This window comes from Dipodomys merriami, unplaced genomic scaffold (genome assembly GCF_024711535.1).
Source record: "Dipodomys merriami isolate MVZ:Mamm:240054 unplaced genomic scaffold, mDipMer1.0.p SCAF_7, whole genome shotgun sequence".
Lineage (NCBI taxonomy): Eukaryota > Metazoa > Chordata > Mammalia > Rodentia > Heteromyidae > Dipodomys > Dipodomys merriami.
The window spans coordinates 35,564,427-35,586,263 of record NW_027206290.1 but is presented as its reverse complement, the minus strand read 5'-3'; the positions used below and the strand labels follow the sequence as shown (position 1 = coordinate 35,586,263).

Genomic DNA, 21,837 nt, shown 5'->3' with positions numbered 1-21,837 from the left:
GTGGTTTTTTTTCTTCTTTTTCTCCTTATTCTTATTTCCCATTACTTTTCCTTGACTTCATCACTCTTATTACCTACCCTAGCTTCCTTGCAAGATCCTTGAAAACCACACAAGCTCAAGTTGCTTCCTTTGCCCGTGTGATTCCATCAGCTTGGAAGGTTTTCCTCCAGACTCCACATAATCACCTCAAATCTTATTTGTTATGTTGTTATAGTTATTGTTATATAGTTATATAACTATATATATTTACGTAGTGATATAGTAATAACTATATCCCTATATTATATAGTTATTTCACTTCTCAATTACAGTTCCATTTACAGCTTTTTGATGGTTAATTGGAGATAGGCGGCTCATAGACTTTCCTTCAAACCTCAATCTTTAGCTATCAGTATCCTAAGTAGCTAGGATTCCTTTTTACATTAAAAAGTAATTAATTTTAATTATATATTAATGAATATATAATTGTTTTCATCCTAAGAATGATGGGAAAAATTCCTGAATTTGAGAATATTTGCAATAACTTTATTTTCTCTTATTTCAAATCCTTCAGAGCCTCATTATTGTTTTGCCTGAGATTTTGAAAAAGACTTCTGATGGTCCTCTTTTTCTGCCTCAATTCTTTTTGGTAGTTCAGTTGGTCTTCGACCTTTCTATTATAAAATCCATGTCAGAAGTAAATCATTCATTTATCAATAACAGAAAGCTACTGTATTTGGTTACATAAATGGTGTTTTATTTGTGTTATTCATTATGAAATCTAAGGGTAGTTACCATGTTGCACTTGTTCTCATGGTCCCAGTCTCCTTCCATGTGTGCTCCATACTACAAAAACTTTCACTCCCTTACTATTTGTAGCCTGAATGCAAGATGGCTGTCATTTCTCCAGGCTTCTAAGGAAGGAAGAAGTAGAAGGTAGTCTTAGAAGATTTCATCTTTTACCTTGCCCACAAAGGAAGACAAAGTAGATGAACATAATTATTAATATTATTGTGTGTGTGTGTGTGCACGCGCGCAAGTGCACATACATGCTCTCTGGGACTGGGACTTGAACTCTGTACTTTGTCCTCTTTTTCTGCTCAATGATGGTGCTCTATCACCTGAGTCATATCTCCACTTAAGGCATTTTGCTGTTTAATTGGAGACAGGATTCTCAGATGTGTCTGCCTGTCAACCAAGATCCTGATATCTCAGTTATCTGAGTAACTAGAATAACAGGTATGAGCTACTAGTGCCTGACTTCATTATTATTCTTTGAGAGCCAAATCATCCATAAAATATTTTATCACAACTTGCTGTGCAAAATCTATATCTCTTATTATTGTGTGGCATCATGTCATAGAAGACTTCTTACCTAACTGGAAATTTATAGACAAGTTGTCTTTACTTTTGGTTTACTTGGTTATGAAGGCTACAAAACCAATAAACTGGACTAATGGTGTAGAGACCAGGAAAAACTGATGTAGTAATACAGCTCTGAAGGCAGTCTACTAGAAGGTTTTGTCTTGCCAGAAAGTCAGCTTTTTGTTCTATTCAAGCCTTTTTCTTGTTGGATGATACTGATTCACATTTCTAAGGATACTGTTTAACTCAAAAATCTCTGATTTACAGGGTTAAGTTTCTCAGCCAGAGAGCGTACATTTAGACTATGAGTTTAATCCCTAACACCTGTCCCCCGCCCCCACAAATAAACAAAAACCCCATCAATCTGAATGGTAACCCCATCTCACAACACCCTCACAAAAATATCCAGAGCAATGGCTCATGACATATCTGAATGCCTCTGAAATTTCATTTATATTTCAATTCTAGCCAAATTGAAATATAATACTAACCTTATAGGATCTAAGATAAGTATGTTTTAAGTATCAGGAAATGACATATGCTAGAGAGGATTGAGAGGCCAGGGATCAGTTGACAAACTGAAATGAGTTGTATGTCTACATCTTTGAGTAGCAAAGAATGACTGGGAAAGATGAGCCTGGAAGGGTACGCAGACTCCATATCATGGAGCATTAGAAGTCTTGATGAAGAGAGTAGCCCTCATGTGAACAGCAATAAGGGAAGTAAAAAGAAGAGTCACTTATGATGTTTACTTACCCATTTCTTCTTCTCTTCATACTGTTCCTTCTTTCAACCAAAGCAATTTGTGTGGAGTTGACCTGAGATTGGTCCAAACCATTTCACTAACCCTTTTTCCCACTTGGTTGAAGACAAGTTAATAACTCAATATTCTATGTTCTGGAGCTTCTAACACAGTGCCTCCTGTTGTATGTACAAGTGTAACTACATGATATTCAGAAAATGTTTCTTGAGAGTGTGGGGGAGAGGAAGTACTAACAATATTATTGACACACAGAAGACAAACCTGTGAGATGGATAAACCTGTAACAGAATATAATCTGAGTTCTTGATCAATAGTTATAACTGAAATTAGATTATTCTTAAAATGTTCAACTGAGACAGAAAGTTCTCTTTCATTGGTTTTACACCCACATGGGTTAGGTTTTAGTAACTTACCACATAAATATTCTTAACTAATTTATGTATCTTAACCTCATTTGCATTTTAAAAAGCTCATTTGGTCCCTAGTGATTATGGATTGAACAGAGAAAAGCAGAAAGAACTATTAGAAAGTTGAAACTTGACATTGGCCTGTACCAGCATGGTGACACTTGGGCAAAGAGAAATGATGACTTACAGATATTTAGGAGCTGGAAACATGGCTCAGCAGTAAATCCACCTTGCCTAGCAAGTGAGGCCCTGAGTTTAAACCCAGTATTGCCGAAAATAAAGATATGATTTAGGATATCATACAGAGGATGTGTTTGAATGTAGGGAGAAGCTGAAGAAAATATTCATACATCCAGAAGATGACCACTTCTTACCTTCCCAAGACCACCATGATAATCTTGAGGTCTAGTGTAAGTTCTCTGATGAAACAAAAACCTACTACTCTCTCATTTGGTTATTTCTTTCAGTCAAGCCATCAAATATGACAGGCACCTTCCTGTTTCACTAGTGTTCTTCCTGCCCAGAATGCACTGAGGATTCCCACAAGGTTTTCTTCCTTCCTTCCTTTCCTTCTGCTTCCAAGTCACCTCCATGAAACCCAGCTGAGTACACCATAGAAAATTGCCAAGATGTGTCTCCCCACACTCTCATTTCCTTCTTTCCTGTTCTACTTTATTAGCAATGCACTTCTTACATGTAAGTTTTCACATAAACTGTTTCATATTATTTGTGATTTAGTTTCTCTCTTCTGGCTCGAGAGGAGGCTTTTCTTCACTGATACAAAACAGAGAATTGCTTTCAGTGACTGGCACATAGGGATAAAGAAAAGAAAAAAAAGATATTTTTACCCGAAGGCAAAGAAATTATAGAGTACTAGACAGAATTTGGAGAAATATTTTTCTAAGATGGGGGAGATGTGAGCATGCCTCATTTTTGAAGGCGTACAGAACAGAATGAAGAAGCAGAACAATGTATTTAACCAATTGACAAAGCCCAGGGCTGCAAGGAGGAAGTTTAAAACCTGGTAAATATTTTAAGGAGCCCTCAGCCAGAGTGAACAGTCTAACCATTACCCATGAGGCTTAAATTGCTATGCAATAGTTGGGTCCTGGGGTTCTGAGCCTACGTCTTCCTGGCTGGGCCTGGGAAGTTTAAAAAAAATTGTTAAAGGCCTGGAAACTTTTAACCAACAATCTTCCCCATTTTATCACCACTCCCACCCCATCCTGTCTGCCTGGACAGGCTGAGGGATGACATAACCAGAGGAAATGAAGAAAGCATGAGTACCAAGGCAGATAGGTAGAGGTTCACTGGAGAGACTTCAGGAAGACAAGATAGTTTCTGTCAGCCTTTTGTTTATTGCTGCAGCAGATGAGGTTATTTGCAATAACTCAGTTTTGCTGCTGATGGTAGCTTTAGTTGTGGGAGGAGAATAGAGCTTAGATTTTTTTCTTAAATTACAGAGAATGGGGGAATATTAAGAAATGCTGCTGTGGCCATAGGTAAATGTGTAAATGTGTGTGTGTGTGTGTGTGTGTGTGTGTGTGTGTGTGTGTGTGTGTGTGTGTGTGTGTGTGTAGTTTAGGATTAGGTTTAGTTTAGGTTAATGATGTGAATTCATAGCTGCTAGAATGTGTCTAGTAGTGCAATGCTTCAGCAATGTTCAGCAACCAGGGCTCAGGCATCAAGTTCAGAATCTCAGAGTTGTTATCTCTTTTGGGCCAGGTAAGAGAGTTAGAAAAAGAGGGCAGTAATTCAAGACTGTAAAATATCTTGGCTGAAGTAATGGATGATGAACTCTATACCAGTTGAGGAACCAAAATAAAATTGAGGGCTCTTTGGATTGCAGCAGTGACTGTGCCAACCTTTAATCTGTGTAAGAATCACCCAGAAGGGCCAGATGCTGACATTTTCATTCAGCAAGTCTTAGGTAAAGAACAGACTCTATTTTTTTAATAAGTTATCCTAGTTGATTCTGATATCAGAGAGCTATGGGTCATTGAGAAGTAAGAGTTTTGAAATTGCACTAACTAAGAAAGTGACAGTTTGGATTGAAAAACAGATGAGGAGGATGAAGAGGAGAGGGGAGGAAGAGTGGAACAAGGAAGAGGAAGAGGAGAAGGAAGAGAAAGAGGAAGAAGAAAAGGAGAAAGAGGAGGAGGGTGCAAGCAAGAAGGATAGTTATAGTGTAAGATGATGAATGTATTATGTCAAAGTGAAAGGTACTCAAGGTGTGTCCAAGGGAGTGGTTGCCGAAGTGGAGTGGAGGTCAGTATTGACCCAATGTGAAGATGTCAGATTGTCTATCATTGTCCGTGTGGACCTTGAAGCCATCTCCAAATGATGGTAATATATGAAATAGAGGCAAAACCATGAGCAAGGTCCACTGGGAGGGCCTAAAAATTCACAGACAAACCAAAGACAGAGGTCAGAGAGTTAACTGGTTAATTTTTTACACAATGGAGAAATGAAACTGGCTTGCATTATCTGAGTGGTTGTATTTGCCAGCATTTTAGTACCTTTTTGTTCCCTTTGATAGTGATGTGGAAACTGCACTGAGAGGTTAAGTCTATTAATTCCCACAGTTCTTATCCATTATAGTATATTGACTCATAAAATGATCATGGAAAGTATTTTATTATTATTATTATTATTATTTGGTTTTTAAAATTGTTATTAGAAAGGTGATGTACAGTGGGTACAGTTCATAAGTCAAGTAAAGAATCCCTTTCTTTTTGGACAATGTCACCCCTTCTCTCATTTCTCCCATTTTTCCCCCTCACATCTCCAATCACAAGTTGTACAGTTCATTTTCAGCAGAGTCTCTAGTGAGTACCACTGCTGCATTTGTATTATTATTATTTTGTTCCAGTACTAGGGCTTGAACTAAGGGTCTTCTGCTGTTGCAGAGGCTGGCACTCTACCCCTTGAGCCGCACCTCCATTTTCAGTGTTTTTGCTGATTAATTTGAGGTAAAAGTCTCACTTTCCTGCTAGGTCAACTTTGAATGAAGATCAAGTGATGCTCAGATTTCAGCCTCCTGAATAGCTAAAACATGAGGCACTGACCATTTTTAGAAAGGGAATTGTTTGGAAATTTTTTAATTTTTATTTAAATTAATCGCTACCAAAATATCTGTTTTCTCCAGCAGGTGGTAGCATCAAGTAACAATTTCAAATTAGTCATCAAGTGAAATTATATTAACCTCCACTGCACACATCAGGACTTCTGTGTGATCCATGCCTTGATGATTTCTTCAGCAGCATCCAAGGTGCTGTCTTTCTGGAAATTAAATAAATAATTGTAATAATCACATACCAATACAAGTTCACGATGAAGATTTAAATATACATGATAACCATACTAGGACTAAATAAAGATTTAAGTGAATATTATCCTAGGTAAAGAAAAATTTTCAGTGTAAATGCAAATATAGAACCAAAAGATGAGAGGATAGTTTATCAGACTAACTATAATTATAGAAAAAAGTACAGAAGAGCTTAGAATTGAAAAAATATTAGGGCCTAGCCCCAGTAGTTCATTCCTGTAATCCTAGCTACTCAGGAGGCTGGGATCTAAAGAACACAGTTCAAAGCCAGCTCCAGGCAGAGAAGTTCATGGGACTCTTATCTCCAATTAATCACCAAAAAGCTGGAAGTGGAGCTATGATTCAAGTGATAGAATGATAAGTCTTGAGTGAAAAATCTAAGGGAAAGTGCCTACCTCCTGAGTTCAAGCCTCAGTACACACACACACACACACACACACACACACACACACACACACACACACACACACACACACACACACATACACACACACACGCACATGAAACTCCCAAACAGCAATCCATTCCATCCCTCATACTTTCCCCTAATAATTCCTCCATCTCCCAAGTATACATCTCATAATAAAAAAGTAAATAATGTGCTTATACTTTCATTTGCTTATTCCTGAACTTTACATATTATTTCGCATACTTTGTTCTGAACCAAGAAAATTTAGTCCATTATAAACATGACTTTAATCGTTTTCCTGTCAAAATTCCAATATAATTATTGAAAAAAAATAACATTATTGAAAAGGACAGGCATATCTCTGGTTTACGGCTAAACCAAAGGATAAGCACTAAAAAAATGTAGCTTTTCTTTCTGGTTTTTCTTCAGCTTTTCTAATTCTTTTTTTTTCTCATTTCCCTCTCTACCAGAAAGATTTGGCACAAAAGTCAATAGATAGGGTTAAGGGAAGTGGATGCCCACCTGTGGAGGCCCAGAATGGGCAAGGAGGGTTTCTATGCAGAGACCAGAGGCAGGCTGGTGTGGAGACTTGGAGGAGGGCACAGAGGGCACATCTGCTGGAGGATGACAGGTTGGCATGGGATGCCAAGGATGTATAGTGAGAATAACCATATGGGGCAGTGGCAACCCTTGGTTCCAAATGTAAATGCCAGAATAGGATAATGGACATCTATGTAGTGGCATTCATGGGAGAGTGATCATAGTCAGAGGTATTGATGAAACAAATAATAATGTGAACCAAGCTCCTCAGTGTTGAAGAGGGGAATCACAAGCAAGGAAATGAGGAAAATAAGAGCAAATCCTGTGCTGGTGTTCAATATATCTGCACACAAATAAGTGCAGATGTAAAAATGTGTGCAAACAGCCCTCCATATCTACCCAACTGCCGATCAGAGACAGGATTTCCTAAACAATACAGTGTAACTTTTTTATGGCATTTACATACTTGGAGATGACTTATAGTATATAGAAGGATGAGCATAGCTTACATGCCAATAGTACACTATTATATATGGGACCCGAGTATCTGTGGATATTGGTAGATATGGATTTAGAGCAGTCCTGAAACCAATAACCCCTGGATATGTACTGTCTATATAATAAATATTTGTGTGTGCTTGTACATTCAAATATTCTCTACCTCTGTCAATTGGGAGGCTTGAGATCAGCAACACTCCAACAGCAGTAAGCTCTCTTACTGTCCAGATTTTGGATAAACAGCACTTTCCAGTAAAAGATATAAGATTCACTGAAAATGGCTGATTGCGGAATGGTGTAAATAACAATAAGGTAAATCTAGTACATCTTGTCATGGAGAACATAAAAACATGATCAAAAAATGATGGAGACATGCCAAAGAAAGCTAGCTCAAAGGAGGTCCTAATGGCCCAAATCTGGGGAAATCTGAATCTCAAAATAAGTAATAGTAATAATTGGCTGATTAAGACAGAAGTCCTAGTTTTTTTTACTAAGACAATGACTAGATAAAATGAATAATTTGATGGTATGCCTGGAATATTTCCATAATTTAATACACAAATATTTAAAATTGTTAATGGAAAAAAGTTAAGTTAAAAGAAAGCTTGGCAAACTACACCTTAATCAAGCAATTAAATGAACATCACCAGTAACAGGAAGAATTGAAATCATGTGCCACCTAATTCAACAAAAAGAAGAAAGCATCATTTCTCTGATTTCCTGTCTAAGTGAACAACCTGAACTAATCAAGGGGAAACATCAGGCTTCAATACTATTGTCCAAATACTGGCCACAGTGACTCATGCCTGGAATCCCAGGCACTTGAGAGGTTGAGAATCAAAGAATTTGAAGTTAGCCTAGGCAAAAAAGGTAAGAGACTACCTTCAAAATAACCAGTGAAAGGGGAGTTCCGGGAAGATGGCGGAGGAGAAGCTGGAATCTGAACAAGCTCTCGCATAGAAAGCAGTTTTAGAGTTCCAGTGAACAGTCCTAAGCCAGAGAATCACACCAAGTGTGCCATCACAGGACAGAGAGTTAGACAAGAGAGGGGAAGCCAAGGCAAAAAGACACATCTCAGCGCCTGCCAGCAGCCGCCGCGGTGGCGGCGGCAGGGTCGCGGCGGAGTCCGCAGCCCAGGCCTTACCTGAGTGCTCACACAGACAGTCCGGGACGAAGGAGCCAGACACAGCAGGCGAGCGGATTCTACTCAACACCAGCAAGAACCGACAAGGAGCGGACATCTTCATCCTGCAGTTCACAGACCAGAGACGACCCAGGATCCAAGACTCGACGTGAGTAGAAGCCCGACGTCCTCACTCCTCAGGGAGCAGAGGAGGGAAGGCCACCACTCCCCCCGCCAGCACCGGTGATCTCCATCTTGGATACCGACAAAGCTCGGAGGAGCTGCCAGCACCAACCCAGGCCTTGGAATAAAATGAGTCATCTAGCAGGTCACAAGAACTTAACGGCGAAGTGACCTGCCAGACTCGGCTCCATCCAGGGAAAAGTCACCCAGCTCAGGCACCAGCCATTGGAGTGGCTTTCCTCACTGGGTAACCAGAGCTAGAGGCTGCCCCTCCCTCTAGCAGCCTCCACAATCAATTGAAAAACAGAAACCCTGAGAACGGCTCCAGGCTGGGATCTGTGTTAGGCCCAGGAAAAAGCTACTGATTGTTGAAAGGCCTCAACCCTACCCAGAACCTAGCCTCACCACTGCATCCCCCTCTTTTGTGATTCTCAAAGCAGATCACCTTCCCAGTAAACTAATCTGGGAGGGGGATCTCAAAAGCTTGGGTAAAGCAGAGCATTTTTCTGCCTGTTCGAACAAACTGACTTAAGAAACCAATCAAGCCACAGGACCTCAAGCTGACCAGAGACTCCAACAAGAGGCTGGTTACAGACAAAAGGGAGATACAGGATTCTTCCCACCCCTCCCAAAAAAAATCAAAAAAAAAATCAAAGAACTTTTTTTTTTTTTCTTCCTCTTCTTTTCTTTTTTTCTTTTTTTTGGTACCTTATATATATATATATATATATATATATATATAAATTTTTTTTCCTTTTCTAAAAATTTTATTAATCTTTAATTTTTGCATTTTTTGAAAAAATAATTGTTTTCCAGTAACTTTTTTTTCCTCTTATAATTTTTATTTTAGGAACACATGAATGTGTGTTTTCCTTTCTTTTCTTGTCTTCTTTCTCTTTTTCTTTCTTTCTTAACTATCTTTTTGTTTTTTTGTCTAGCTCTACTGAACTTCTGATCTTTTTTTCTCCCTTTCTAATCCTTTTCACCTTTTCTTCTCTTTTGATCTTCTGTATGTGACTTAACTCTTTTCCTGCACATCCTCAGATAAACCCGTAGTTAACTAGTAGACCCTATCCCCCATTGTGTACACACTTAATCCACAAATTTATTACTCAATTCAAAACCTCTGAGACTTAAATTCCTTAATAGCAGTACTACCTCTTTATACCTATATAATATTTTAAGCATTTTTTTAAGTTTTTCACTTCTCCTCTATGTCCCTACCCTTCTATTAATATACTCACATTCCTCTCTAAACAGATGGTCTTTTAATCTCCATAATAATATTAATTTTTACGTTTCTTTTTTTTCTGGTCTCTTTTCATTTCCCTTTCCCATTCTTCTTTTTTTCTCTCTCTCTACTTGCATCCTACCCAACCTATTTCCTGCATTGGGATTAGGACATAGTTAACTCTCCCTGTGCCTCCCCACACCAATCTATTCCTATTTTCTACCCACATCTCTCCCTAACCGTAATCATTTCTGGTTTTCCAAATTCTTCTCTGCGGTTCGAAGTACTTTAACATATAGTTGTTTGATGTTGAATAGATGTATCTGTTGAACTAGATTGTATCTGTAGACTATTGACTGTACAAATGCAAACTTTGATTGATGGTTGCCTTAAGATAGTGTTCTAGCACAAAACTGGTGCTATTTTCATCTCAAATGGGCAGAGTAAGCCGAAAAAACACTAGAAAAATGGCAAATCCGGATATCTCAAGTCCCAATCTTGATAATCAGGGGTCAGAACAGATAATGAATAATCCAGAGGAGAGTTCCCAAATAGCTCTAAAAACACTGCTGGCAAACATGATAAATGAGAAGTTCGACAACTTACAAAGGACTCTGTATGATCATGAAAGGGAGAGAGAGGAGGCATCCCAAAAGCTTATACAGGAATATCATAAGCGTGAGGAAGCTACTCAAAAACTGATACAGGATTTGCATGAACAACTTGAGAATACTCAAAGAGAAAGGGAGGAATGGCTTGAGCAGGCTGAGAACACTCAAAGAGAACTGCAGGAATCCCATGAACGAGAGGAAAGAGAACTACAGGAATCCCATGAACGGGAAGAAGCTAATCAAAGAGTAATACAGGAATTGAGAGACCAGGTAGAGAATACACAAAAATCACTAAAGGCATTCATGGAATCCACTAACAAAGAGCTGAAGGAAGTTAGGGAGACCACAAAGGGAATGCTGAATGGAACCCAACAGAAGGAATGGGAGTCCAAAGAAACCATAACCAATCAACTAAGTGATTTGAGAACAAACACTAAACACCAAATTAAGGAAGTAAAGAAATTCATACAAGACCTAAAACAGAGCTTCAACAAAGAACTTGAAGCCATCAAAGCTGACCAATTAGAAGGAAAAGAGATAAAAAACAAAGTAGAGAGTCTTGACAGCAGGTTAGACCATGCAGAAGATCGAATCTCAGGGATTGAAGACAGCCTAGATATTATAGAGAAAGAACATACAACCATCCAAGACAAGTCCAAGAAATATGATAGATCTATCCAACACCTGGAAGACACCATCAGAAGGCCTAATCTAAGGATAATGGGTGTAGAGGAGCACCTAGAAACAGAAGTTAATGGACTAGGAAATTTGTTTAACAGGATCCTAGCAGAGAACTTCCCAAACATACAAAAAGATAGGCCTATTCAGATACAAGAAGCTTTTAGAACCCCAAATAGACCAGACCAGAATAGGACATCCCACAGTCACATTATAATCCACACAGGATCAACTCAGACCAAGGAAAAGATCCTTAAAGCTGTCAAGGATAAAAGGGTAATCACCTATAAAGGGAAACCAATTAGAATCACCTCAGATTTCTCAGCAGAGACAATCAAAGCAAGAAGAGCCTGGAATGATGTATGCCATGCCCTAAAAACAAACAACTATCAACCAAGAATACTGTACCCAGCTAAACTCTCCTTCATAACTGAAGGCCAAATAAAAACCTTCCATAGTAAAGAAAAATTGAAACAATACATCTCCACCAAACCAGCCCTACAAAAGATTCTTAAAGATGTCCTACACATAGAAAACCAACAAGAACGCAACAAAGGCCAAGAAACTGCACCCAAACTGAGAATCCAAGAACCTTAGGAAGAACCCAGTTTTCACAGCCCCCAAGAAGGTGGATAACATGGCAGGAACTCCCAAATACCTCTCAGTTCTATCTCTTAACGTTAACTGACTGAACTCTCCAATTAAGCGACATAGACTCTCTAGTTGGATTAAAAAACAAGACCCTTCTATCTGCTGCCTGCAGGAGTCACATCTTGCCCATAAAAACAAATACATTTTCAAAGTTAAAGGCTGGAACAAAATCTACCAAGCAAATGGCCCCCATAAATAGGCGGGAGTTGCAATCGTAATATCAGATAAAATAGACTTCAAATTAAAATTCGTGAGAAGAGATAAAGAAGGTCGCTACACACTAATTAAAGGATCTCTCCTTCAGGAAGATATTACAATTCTAGATATCTATTTGCCAAACAATGGAGCACCAAAATTTATCAAAGAAACACTACTTTCCCTCGAATCCCATATAGATCCAAAGACATTAATTGTTGGGGATTTTAACACACCACTCTCCCCACTAGATAGATCAACTCGGCAAAAACTCAACAGAGAAACCGCAGATCTAAACAGCTGCATAGATAAACTAGACTTAACAGACATTTACCGAACATTTCACCCAGCAGCATCAGAATACACGTTTTTCTCAGCAGCACATGGAACGTTTTCTAAAATAGACCACATTTTAGGCCACAAAGCAAACTTGTCTAAACTCAGAAACATTGAAGTTATACCTTGCATTCTCTCTGACCACAAGGGAATAAAATTAGAACTCAACACCAAAAGCCACCAAAGAAAGTCCAGCATCACATGGAGGCTGAACAACATACTGCTGAATCATGAGTGGGTCATGGAAGAGATTAGAAAGGAAATTCAAATGTTCATGCTATTCAACAAAAATGAACACACAAATTACCAGCTCCTCTGGGACACAGCAAAGGCAGTACTCAGAGGCAAGTTTATAGCTCTGAGCTCCTACATCAACAAATTAGAGAGATCTGAAACTAGCAATTTAATGACACATCTAAACCTCCTTGAAAAAGAGCAGCAAGATAAACCCCAATCCAGTAGATGGAAAGAAATAATCAACATTAAATCAGAATTAAATGAATTAGAATCCAAAAAAACTATAGAAAGAATCAAAAAAACAAAGAGTTGGTTCTTCGAAAAACTTAACAAAATTGACAGACCCTTAGCAAATCTTATCAGAAAAAGAAGAGAACACACCCAAATTAATAAACTCAGAGATGAGAATGGAAACATCACCACAGAAACAACCAAGATTCAGAACATTATAAGGGAATACTTCTCAAAACTTTATGCTAATAAGATTGAGAACTTGACAGAAATGGACCTCTTCCTAGCAAATATTGACATGCCAAAACTAAACCAAGATGAGTTAAACTATCTTAACAGGCCCATATCAAGTACTGAAATAGAAACAGCAATAAGAGACCTCCCAGCTAAGAAAAGTCCAGGACCAGATGGTTTTACAGCGGAATTTTACAAGGCCTTCAAAGCAGAGCTCACACCAATACTCCTCCAACTCTTCAATGATATTGAAAGAGAAAGCTCACTACCGAACACATTCTATGAAGCCATCATAACCCTCATCCCAAAACCAGGCAGGGACTCATCAAAGAAAGAGAAATATAGACCCATTTCTTTGATGAACATTGATGCAAAACTTCTCAACAAAATTTTGGCCAATCGACTTCAACAACTCATCCAAAAAATCATACACCACGATCAAACAGGATTCATTTCAAGGATGCAAAGCTGGTTCAATATACGCAAATCAATTAATATTATTCATCACATCAACAGGAGCAAGAATAAGAAGCACATGGTTATCTCAATAGATGCAGAAAAAGCATTCGACAAGATCCAACACCCCTTCATGATGAAGGTTTTGGAAAAATTAGGAATCCATGGAACATTCCTCAATACAATAAAGGCTGTATATGACAAACCTACAGCCAGCATTATATTCAATGGTGAAAAACTAAAGCCATTTCCTCTTAACTCAGGAACAAGACAAGGATGCCTACTCTCTCCACTACTCTTCAATCTAGTATTAGAATGCCTAGCTACAGCAATAAGACAAGATGCAGACATAAAGGGGATCCAAATAGGGAAAGAAGAAATAAAACTCTCCCTCTTTGCAGATGACATGATCTTGTATGTAAAGAATCCCATAGACTCCACTCCCAAATTACTCAAGCTGATTCAAAACTTTGGCAAAGTAGCAGGTTATAAAATTAACCCCCAAAAATGAATGGCTTTTCTGTATGCCAACAATGAGAAAAGTGTAGCTGAAATTAGGAAAGCAACTCCATTTGTAATAGCCCCACAAAAAATAAAATACCTAGGAATTAACTAAAGAAGTGAAGGATCTCTATGATGAAACCTTTAAAATCTTGAAAAAGGAAATCAACACAGAACTTAAAAAATGGCAAAGCCTCCCTTGCTCCTGGATTGGAAAGATTAACATCGTGAAAATGGCAATACTTCCCAAGGCTATCTACAAATTCAACGCAATACCTATCAAAATTCAAACATCATTCTTCAAGGAAATAGAAGAGGCAATCCAAAAATTCATATGGAACAATAAAAGACCCCGAATAGCAAAAACGCTCCTCAACGGAAAGAACACTGCTGGAGGAATATTAATACCAAATTTCAAACTCTACTTATAGTAATCAAAACAGCTTGGTATTGGCATAAGAACAGACCTCAGGACCAATGGAATAGAATTGAAAACCCAGAAATGGACCTACAGACCTATAGCCATCTAATCTTCGATAAGGGAGCTAAAACAATAAAATGGAAGAAAGACAGCCTCTTCAGTAAATGGTGCTGGCAAAATTGGTTAACTACATGTAGAAAACTAAAGCTAGATCCTTTTATATCACCCTGCACCAGAATCAACTCCAAATGGATCAAAGACCTTGAACTCAAAGCAGACACTCTGAAAACATTACAGGATGGAATAGGAGAAACCCTAGGTCTCCTTGGCTCAGGCCGAAATTTTCTGAATAGAGACCCGGAAACACAACAAATCAAAGAAAGGTTGGACAAATGGGATTGCATAAAGTTGCAGAGCTTCTGCAGGGCAAATGACATAGCTAGCAAGATCAATAGAAAGCCCACGGATTGGGAGAAGATCTTTACTAGCCATACAACGGACAAGGGTCTCATATCTAAAATATACTTGGAACTCAAAAAATTAAACCCCCCAACAACAAATCCTCAAAGAAACAACTGCCCAATAAATAAGTGGGCGAAAGACTTAAAGAGAAACTTCTCTGAAGAAGAAAGGATGGCCAATAGACACATGAAGAAATGTTCAACATCCCTAGCCATAAAAGAAATGCAAATCAAAACAACATTGAGATATCACCTCACCCCAGTTAGAACAGCAAAAATCAAGAACTCTAACAACAACAACAGATGCTGGAGGGGATGTGGACAGAAAGGAACCTTACTTCATTGTTGGTGGGAATGTAAACTTGTTCAACCACTTTGGAAAGCAGTATGGAGGTTCCTCAAAAGTCTTCACATAGAACTCCCCTATGACCCAGCAATCCCACTTTTGGGCATTTACCCAAATGTTTACAAACAAGACCACACTAAAGCTACCAGCACAACTATGTTTATTGCAGCATTATTGACCATAGCTAAGATATGGAACCAACCCAGATGCCCCTCAGTAGATGAATGGATCAAGAAAATGTGGTATATATACACAATGGAATTCTATGCCTCCATCAGAAAGAATGACATTGCCCCATTTGTTAAGAAATGGAAAAACTTGGAAAAAATTATATTAAGTGAAGTAAGCCAGGCCCAAAGAAACATAGGTCCCATGGTTTCCCTTATTTGCAATATCTAGTATAAGCATGAGTCAAGCAGAAAAGGTCAGATAATGTGATGTCAGGAAAATGAACCCTTAGATATGTATTTTAATGTTTTTTTTATTTCATGCATGTGTTTCTAACGCATTTATAAAATTATATCTTTGTTGCTTTGTATGTCCCTCCCCCACAGTATAACCCCTGCTTTCACTATATTTGATGTCAGTATAACTTGAGGAGGAGATGGGGAAAAACCAGTTGTTTAAGGATACAGGTGGACCTGTTGCAACAATGAGAAGTACAAGTTGTCATGTCCAAAACGAACTTTACAACGTCGGTGCGGGGGGGGGGGTAATGGGGGGGAAGGAGAAGGATTGGGATTGGGGGGGAGGGGGGAGGCTTGGAAGGGACGTGACGGGTAAACAAAAGGAGGAGGCTGCAATGCTTGGTAAGAAATGTACGCATTATCCTGCCCATGTAATTGTAACCCCTCTGGACAGTATGTTCACAAATAAAATAACATAAATTAAAAAAAAATAACCAGTGAAAGAACTGGTCTGGAAGTGTGGCCCATATGACAGGGTGCCAGGTCTTGAGTTCAAACTTTAGTAAAGAAAGAAAATTTTTTAAAAAGGGAAACCAAAAGGACAAAGAGAGGAACCATTCCAGATTGCAGGTGGAATAATATCTGGCCTAGACTAATGGCCTTTGGCAGGATTCTGGTCTAGACCTACTTGTACATAAACAACGTGATGGGATCAGTAAAATTTGGGTTGGATCTCAGCATTGGATGGGATAGTAACTTTTCCATGCTGACTTCATTATGTTGTGCATTTTGAGAAAAATGTCTTTGCTGATGGTGAACATTATAATGATGTACTTGTGGTAATAGGGTATCATCAATAATGAGAATGACAACTTATTCTGAAATAGTTTTTTTTTTAGGTTCTTGAAACATATTGAATGCATTTAAAAATCTTTTTTTTTTTTTTTTTTTTTTTTTAGTGGTACCGGGGTTTGAACTTAAGGCTTTGCTCTTGTGCTCTACCATTTGAACCATGCCTTCCAGCTTCCCTATTTTACGTTATTTTTCAGAGAGGGCCTCACAATTTTTGTTTGGGCCAGTCTTGGAGCATTACTCTCCTCAGCTAGCTGACTAATGCCTTTAATCTCAGCTCCTCGGAAGGCAGAAATTAGGTAGACTGTGGACCCATGTCAGCACAAGCAAAAGGCATGAGATCTTACTTGAAAATAACCAGCAAAAAACTGAGTGAGAGGTGTGGCTCAAGTAGTTCAGCAAAGAAAGCTCAGTATGCTGATGCCATGATTTTAAATCCCAGTACCACCAGGAAATAAAAAATAAAATAAAGCATGAGCCACCACACCCAGCCTGAAAATATTTTTAAGTCAGCCAGAAAACCTTTAGAGTCAGCCAGCCTATCTCCCTCAGCATCTCTAGAATTTTATTATGTATCTGTGGAGTGGTAGTTCAAGCACTAAACACATCTGTTGATCTAGCGATTCATCTGTCTATTTTTTTCCCATTTTTACTAATGATGTGTGCAGAGAAACCATTGGGCCTTTGCTTATGCGTTATCACTAATAGGGAGTTGGTTCATATATTCCTTGAAATGCATCAAGCAGCACATGAAGAATGATTCTTTGAAATCTTGCGATTTAGAAATAATGCTCCAATGAAAACCTTTGACTATAAGTCATTCAAAATGTCAAAGAAAACCCATGGGGAGAAAAACTAGATATAAAATTGTTGGCTCTAAGGGTATGCATATTTACATTTGGATGGAAACTTTCAAACTAACCATTGTAGAAATTTTACCTATTTTACCCTATACTCAAACTGTGAGAATGTTTACAAGATTCTTTAGCTGTTTTGAATGCTGCCTATCAATCTAATACATGAAATAATTTTTTTTTTGGTTGGTCGTGGGGCTTGAACTCTCAGCTTGGGTGCTGTCTCTTAGCTTTCCAGCTCAAGGTGAGCCCTCTACCACTTAAGCCCTAGCACCACTTCTGTTTTTCTGGTGGTTTATTGGAGATAAGAGTTTTACAGACTTTTCTTCCTGGGCTGGCTTTGAAACACGATCCTCAGATCTTAGCCTCCTGAGTAGCTAAGCTTACAGGCATGACCCACCAGTGCCAGCCTGAAATAAAATTTTATTGGGGCTTTAATTTTCATCAATTTTATTGTGAGTTTGAACATCCTTTCACAACTTTTTAGAACTTTGGTAGGATTGATGAGGATTTTACCCTTAACATTGTAAGAGTGTTTTGGCCTTATTAACACTTTCATTGTGTCCTGGAGTTCAGCTGCTTCCTTTAGCTTTCCATTACCTTGGCATGTTTGGGTGTTATTTTATTTTTTAGCCTAAGAGGTGCAGGTGGGTGTGTCAGTCCTCTAGAAACTTGCAGCTATTCCTAAACTGTCTTCCAATGCTGAGGGCTGATATGTTGGTCCTCATTTGGCCCCAGATGAGACCTTTATCTTTTTGTCTAGATGCCTGCTGAACTATTTCTTTGTATTTGAAGCCTACTATCACAGATATATCTATGTCCCACAACTTTTCTTGAGGCAAGGTATTCCTCTGCATTAGAGCTTGAACTCAGGGCCCCTTGCTTTTGTTCACCTTTTTCACTTATGTCTGATATACTATACTTGAGTCATACCTCTAGCCAAGCTTTGTGCTGGTTAGTTGGAGATGGAGTCTTGCTGCTTTTTCTTTCTGGCTTGGCTTTGACATTTGATGCTCCAGGTTTCAGCCTCCTGAGTATCTAGGATTACAGGCATGTGACACTGATACCTGGTGTCATTGTGACCTTTTAAAGATTCAGCGCTGGTTCCTTTTTTGATTATGAAACACTGTTGGTAGAATTCCCTTGGCAAGCTCCCACTGTATGCACGGGCACTGCTTCTGGGTAATGGGTGTGTTACCTGCTGTCTATGATTGGAAATGGACTTGCCTATTTCTATAGTGGAGAATTGGAGCGGTGCTGGGAGACAGTGGAAATGTTCCCAGGCTCACGGTACACTTTAATGCCACTAACGTAGAAGCCAGTCTTTCAGACTTTGTTCCCTACTAATGAATGGGCTGTCTCTAATTGAATATGTCTTCTCCACACTGCTTCCACACAGCTTTAGCCACACTATGCACAGATGAATGGGGGAATTTACAGCTAACCTGTTTCCTTTTCACTTGCCTCATGTGACTGTAGGCTTCTTCCTTATTTCTTCCCTCTGCAAGTTCAGGTTGGCAGAACTTACTGTTTATGGCAATGACTATACAATCTGCTGGCTTAGTCCATGATTTGAAGATAAAGTCCTTTGTAAGTATCTTCCCTAACCTCCCTGCACCCCTTTCTTCAGACACTGTGGCATTTGTGAATTATTTGGAATTAAACTTGGGAACTGTTTCTGAACTATCTCCAAGAAGAGAATAAAGGAGGCTTGTGTTTATTATTTTAAAATTGAAGTCTGATGTTTCTTCTTCCTTCTGTTGATTCTATTGATAGTCTCAAATAATGTATTTGCAAACATGGTCTCTGATTGTTGGTGGCTCAACTTATGATTTTTTTTTACTTTTACAATGGTACAAAACCAAAAGATATTCAGTAGAAACCGTGCTTTGGATGTTGATGGTTTCCTAAGCAAGCCATATGTGGTAAGAGGATGGCTCCAGGTCAGCCACGTGAAAATGAGGTGGAACAACAATGCCACAGTAGCCTGTGAAACTAAGCCTGCTCTGCAGTTGGATAGTACACTTCATGCATTGATAACGTATGTTCCCATCAGGCTTATCTGGATATAAGCCCATGGAAAGTGGAGAAGCATACATCCTTTTATTGTAATACTACAGAGCTATGGACAGCCTTTCTTTGTGTATGTCAATCAACTGAATATTTATACTGTTAGGTTATAAATATTTATAGTCTATTCTGATCAGTCTTCAACAGTTTGCTTACAGGATATCCGTGACAGTTGAAAACAGCATTTACTTCATCTTGACTAAGTTTGTGGAAGGTGAAGCAGTATAGAAAGCGCCTTAATTTCACTAAGACTGTTTTCTGTAGCAGTAACATTTGAGAACTGGTAATATCTTCAGAATCTCCTAATACAGGTTTGATGGTGTTGAGTTCTTTCAGCTTTTGCTTTATCTGGTTAAAGGGTTAGGGATTAAATCCATGCTAGCAATTGTGCTACCACTAAGCCACATCCCTAGCATCCTTTTTCATTATTAAAGAATTTTCTTGCCAGGTACTAGAGGCTGTAATCCTAGTTACTCAGAAGGCTGAGATCCGAGGACTGTGGTCCCAAGCTAGCCCATGCAGCAAAGTCCATGAGAGTCTTACCTCCAATTAACCACCAAAGCATCAGAAATGAAGCCTGTGGCTCCAAGTGACAGGATGGGTAAAAAAGCTCAGGGACAATGCATAGGCCCTGAGTTCAAGCCCCAGGGTTGGCAGGAGTGTTATCTTGGACATAGAAACTGGACTGATTTGTTTTTATATCTCTGTGATTTGAACATGTTATTTCATTATATTCTGGTCCCCACTGTTAATAATAAGAATCTAGATAACATTTCATTTTTCCTGTATGTGAAATATACAGGTCTGTCTCTGGCTGCTTGCTTTCTTTCTTTCTTTCTTTCTTTCTTTCTTTCTTTCTTCCTTTCTCTTTCTTTCTTTTTTTCCTTCCTTTCTTCCTCCTTCCTTCCTTCCTTTCTCTCTTTCCTTTCTTTCTTTCTTTCTTTTCTTTCTTTCTTTCTTTCTTTCTTTCTTTCTTCCTTTCTCTTTCTTTCTTTCTCTTTCTTTCTTTTCTTTCTTTCCTTTCTTTCTTTCTTTCTTTCTTTCTTTCTTTCTTTCTTTCTTTCTTTCTTTCTTTCTTTCTTTCTTTCTTTCTTTCTTTCTTTCTTTCTTTCTTTCTTTCTTTCTTTCTTTCTTTCCCCCCCTCTCTCTCCTCTTCCTTCTTCCTTCTGTGTGTGTGTGTGTGTGTGTAAATAGTACTGGGATTTGAACTCAGGGCCTCAAGGCCTCATGCTTGCTAGGCAAGTGCTTTCCTGCTTGAGCCATACCCCCTGATCCTTTTTGCTTTATTCATTTTTTTTCAGATAGGATCTCATGGTTGTTTTTCTTGTTTCGTTTGCCTCAGACTGTGATCCTTTGAAGTACACTTCCCACATAGCTAGAATAAATCTCTACAGATGTGTACCAACATATCTAATTTGTTTATTGAGATGGGAGCTTACAATCCCCTTTTCTCTAGCTAGCTAGCGAGATTCAATCATAATCTTTGTGATCTCTGTCTCTGAGTAGCATGCAATACCACTTTTTTTGAAGGTCTTTTCTTTTCTTTTTTTTTTTTTACTTTGATTTACTTATTTATTTAAAAATTTTAAAATACTCTCCCCCACTGTATAACCCCTGCTTTCACTGTGTTTGATGTCCGTATAATTTGTGGAGGGGAAGGGCAAAAACAAATTGTTTAAATAGGGATACAAGTGGACCCATTGCAACAATGAGATGTACAAGTCGTTATGTTGATAAAAGAACTTTACAACTTTGGTGGGGGTGGTGGTGGGGGGGATTGGGTGGGGAGGAAGGGGGAGGATGAGAAGGGATGAGAAGGGGAAACAAAGGAGGAGGCAACAATGCTTGATAAGATATGTACTCATTATCTTGCCCATGTAATTGTAACCCCTCTGTACAGTATTTCCACAATAAAAAAATTTTAAAATAAAATTCTGAAGTGCCTTTGTGAGTGCTGAGCAAGCCTGCCATCACTCACTTATACCCTTGCCAGGTAAGGCTTAGATATTCTTTTTTTTTTATTTAATTTTATTTTATTTGTGAACATACTGTACAGAGGAGTTACAATTACATGGGCAGGATAATGTATACATTTCTTACCAAGCATTGCAGCCTCCTCCTTTTGTTTACCCTTCATATCCCTTCCCAGCCTCCCCCCTCCCCCATCCCAATCCTATTCCTCCCCCCCCCCCCCCCCCCGCACCGACATTGTAAAGCTTGTTTTGGACATGACAACTTGTACTTCTCATTGTTGCAACAGGTCCACCTGTATCCTTAAACAGTGAAAGCAGGGGTTATACTGTGGGGGAGGGACATACAAAGCAACAAAGAGATAATCTTATAAATGCGTTAGAAACACATGCATGAAAGAAAAAAACATTAAAATACACATCTAAGGGTTCATTTTCCTGATATCACATTATCTGTGAAGGTCTTTTCTTAACATTTGATTTTCAGTAGTTTAATTATG

The 21,837-nt window shown here is 38.7% G+C and overlaps 1 protein-coding gene across 5 annotated transcripts in view; it reads right to left on the bottom strand.

The window, feature by feature from the left end:
* Positions 1 to 5,132: 5,132 nt before the first annotated feature.
* Positions 5,133 to 21,837, bottom strand: part of Kyat3 (kynurenine aminotransferase 3) — a 61,905-nt gene continuing 45,200 nt past the window's right edge. For 2 of the 5 annotated variants that reach the window (XM_070006333.1, XM_070006335.1), the window contains 2 exons: positions 18,231 to 18,335; positions 6,645 to 6,865 (listed from right to left, as the gene is read on the bottom strand). In XM_070006333.1, the coding sequence (XP_069862434.1) occupies positions 6,806 to 6,865; positions 18,231 to 18,335 (165 nt within the window). In that variant the 3' untranslated portion in view covers positions 6,645 to 6,805. Of the gene's footprint in view, positions 5,797 to 6,644; positions 6,866 to 8,433; positions 8,538 to 18,230; positions 18,336 to 21,837 lie in introns of those variants that run through there. The other 3 variants (XR_011368679.1, XM_070006334.1, XM_070006336.1) reach the window with 3 other exon arrangements.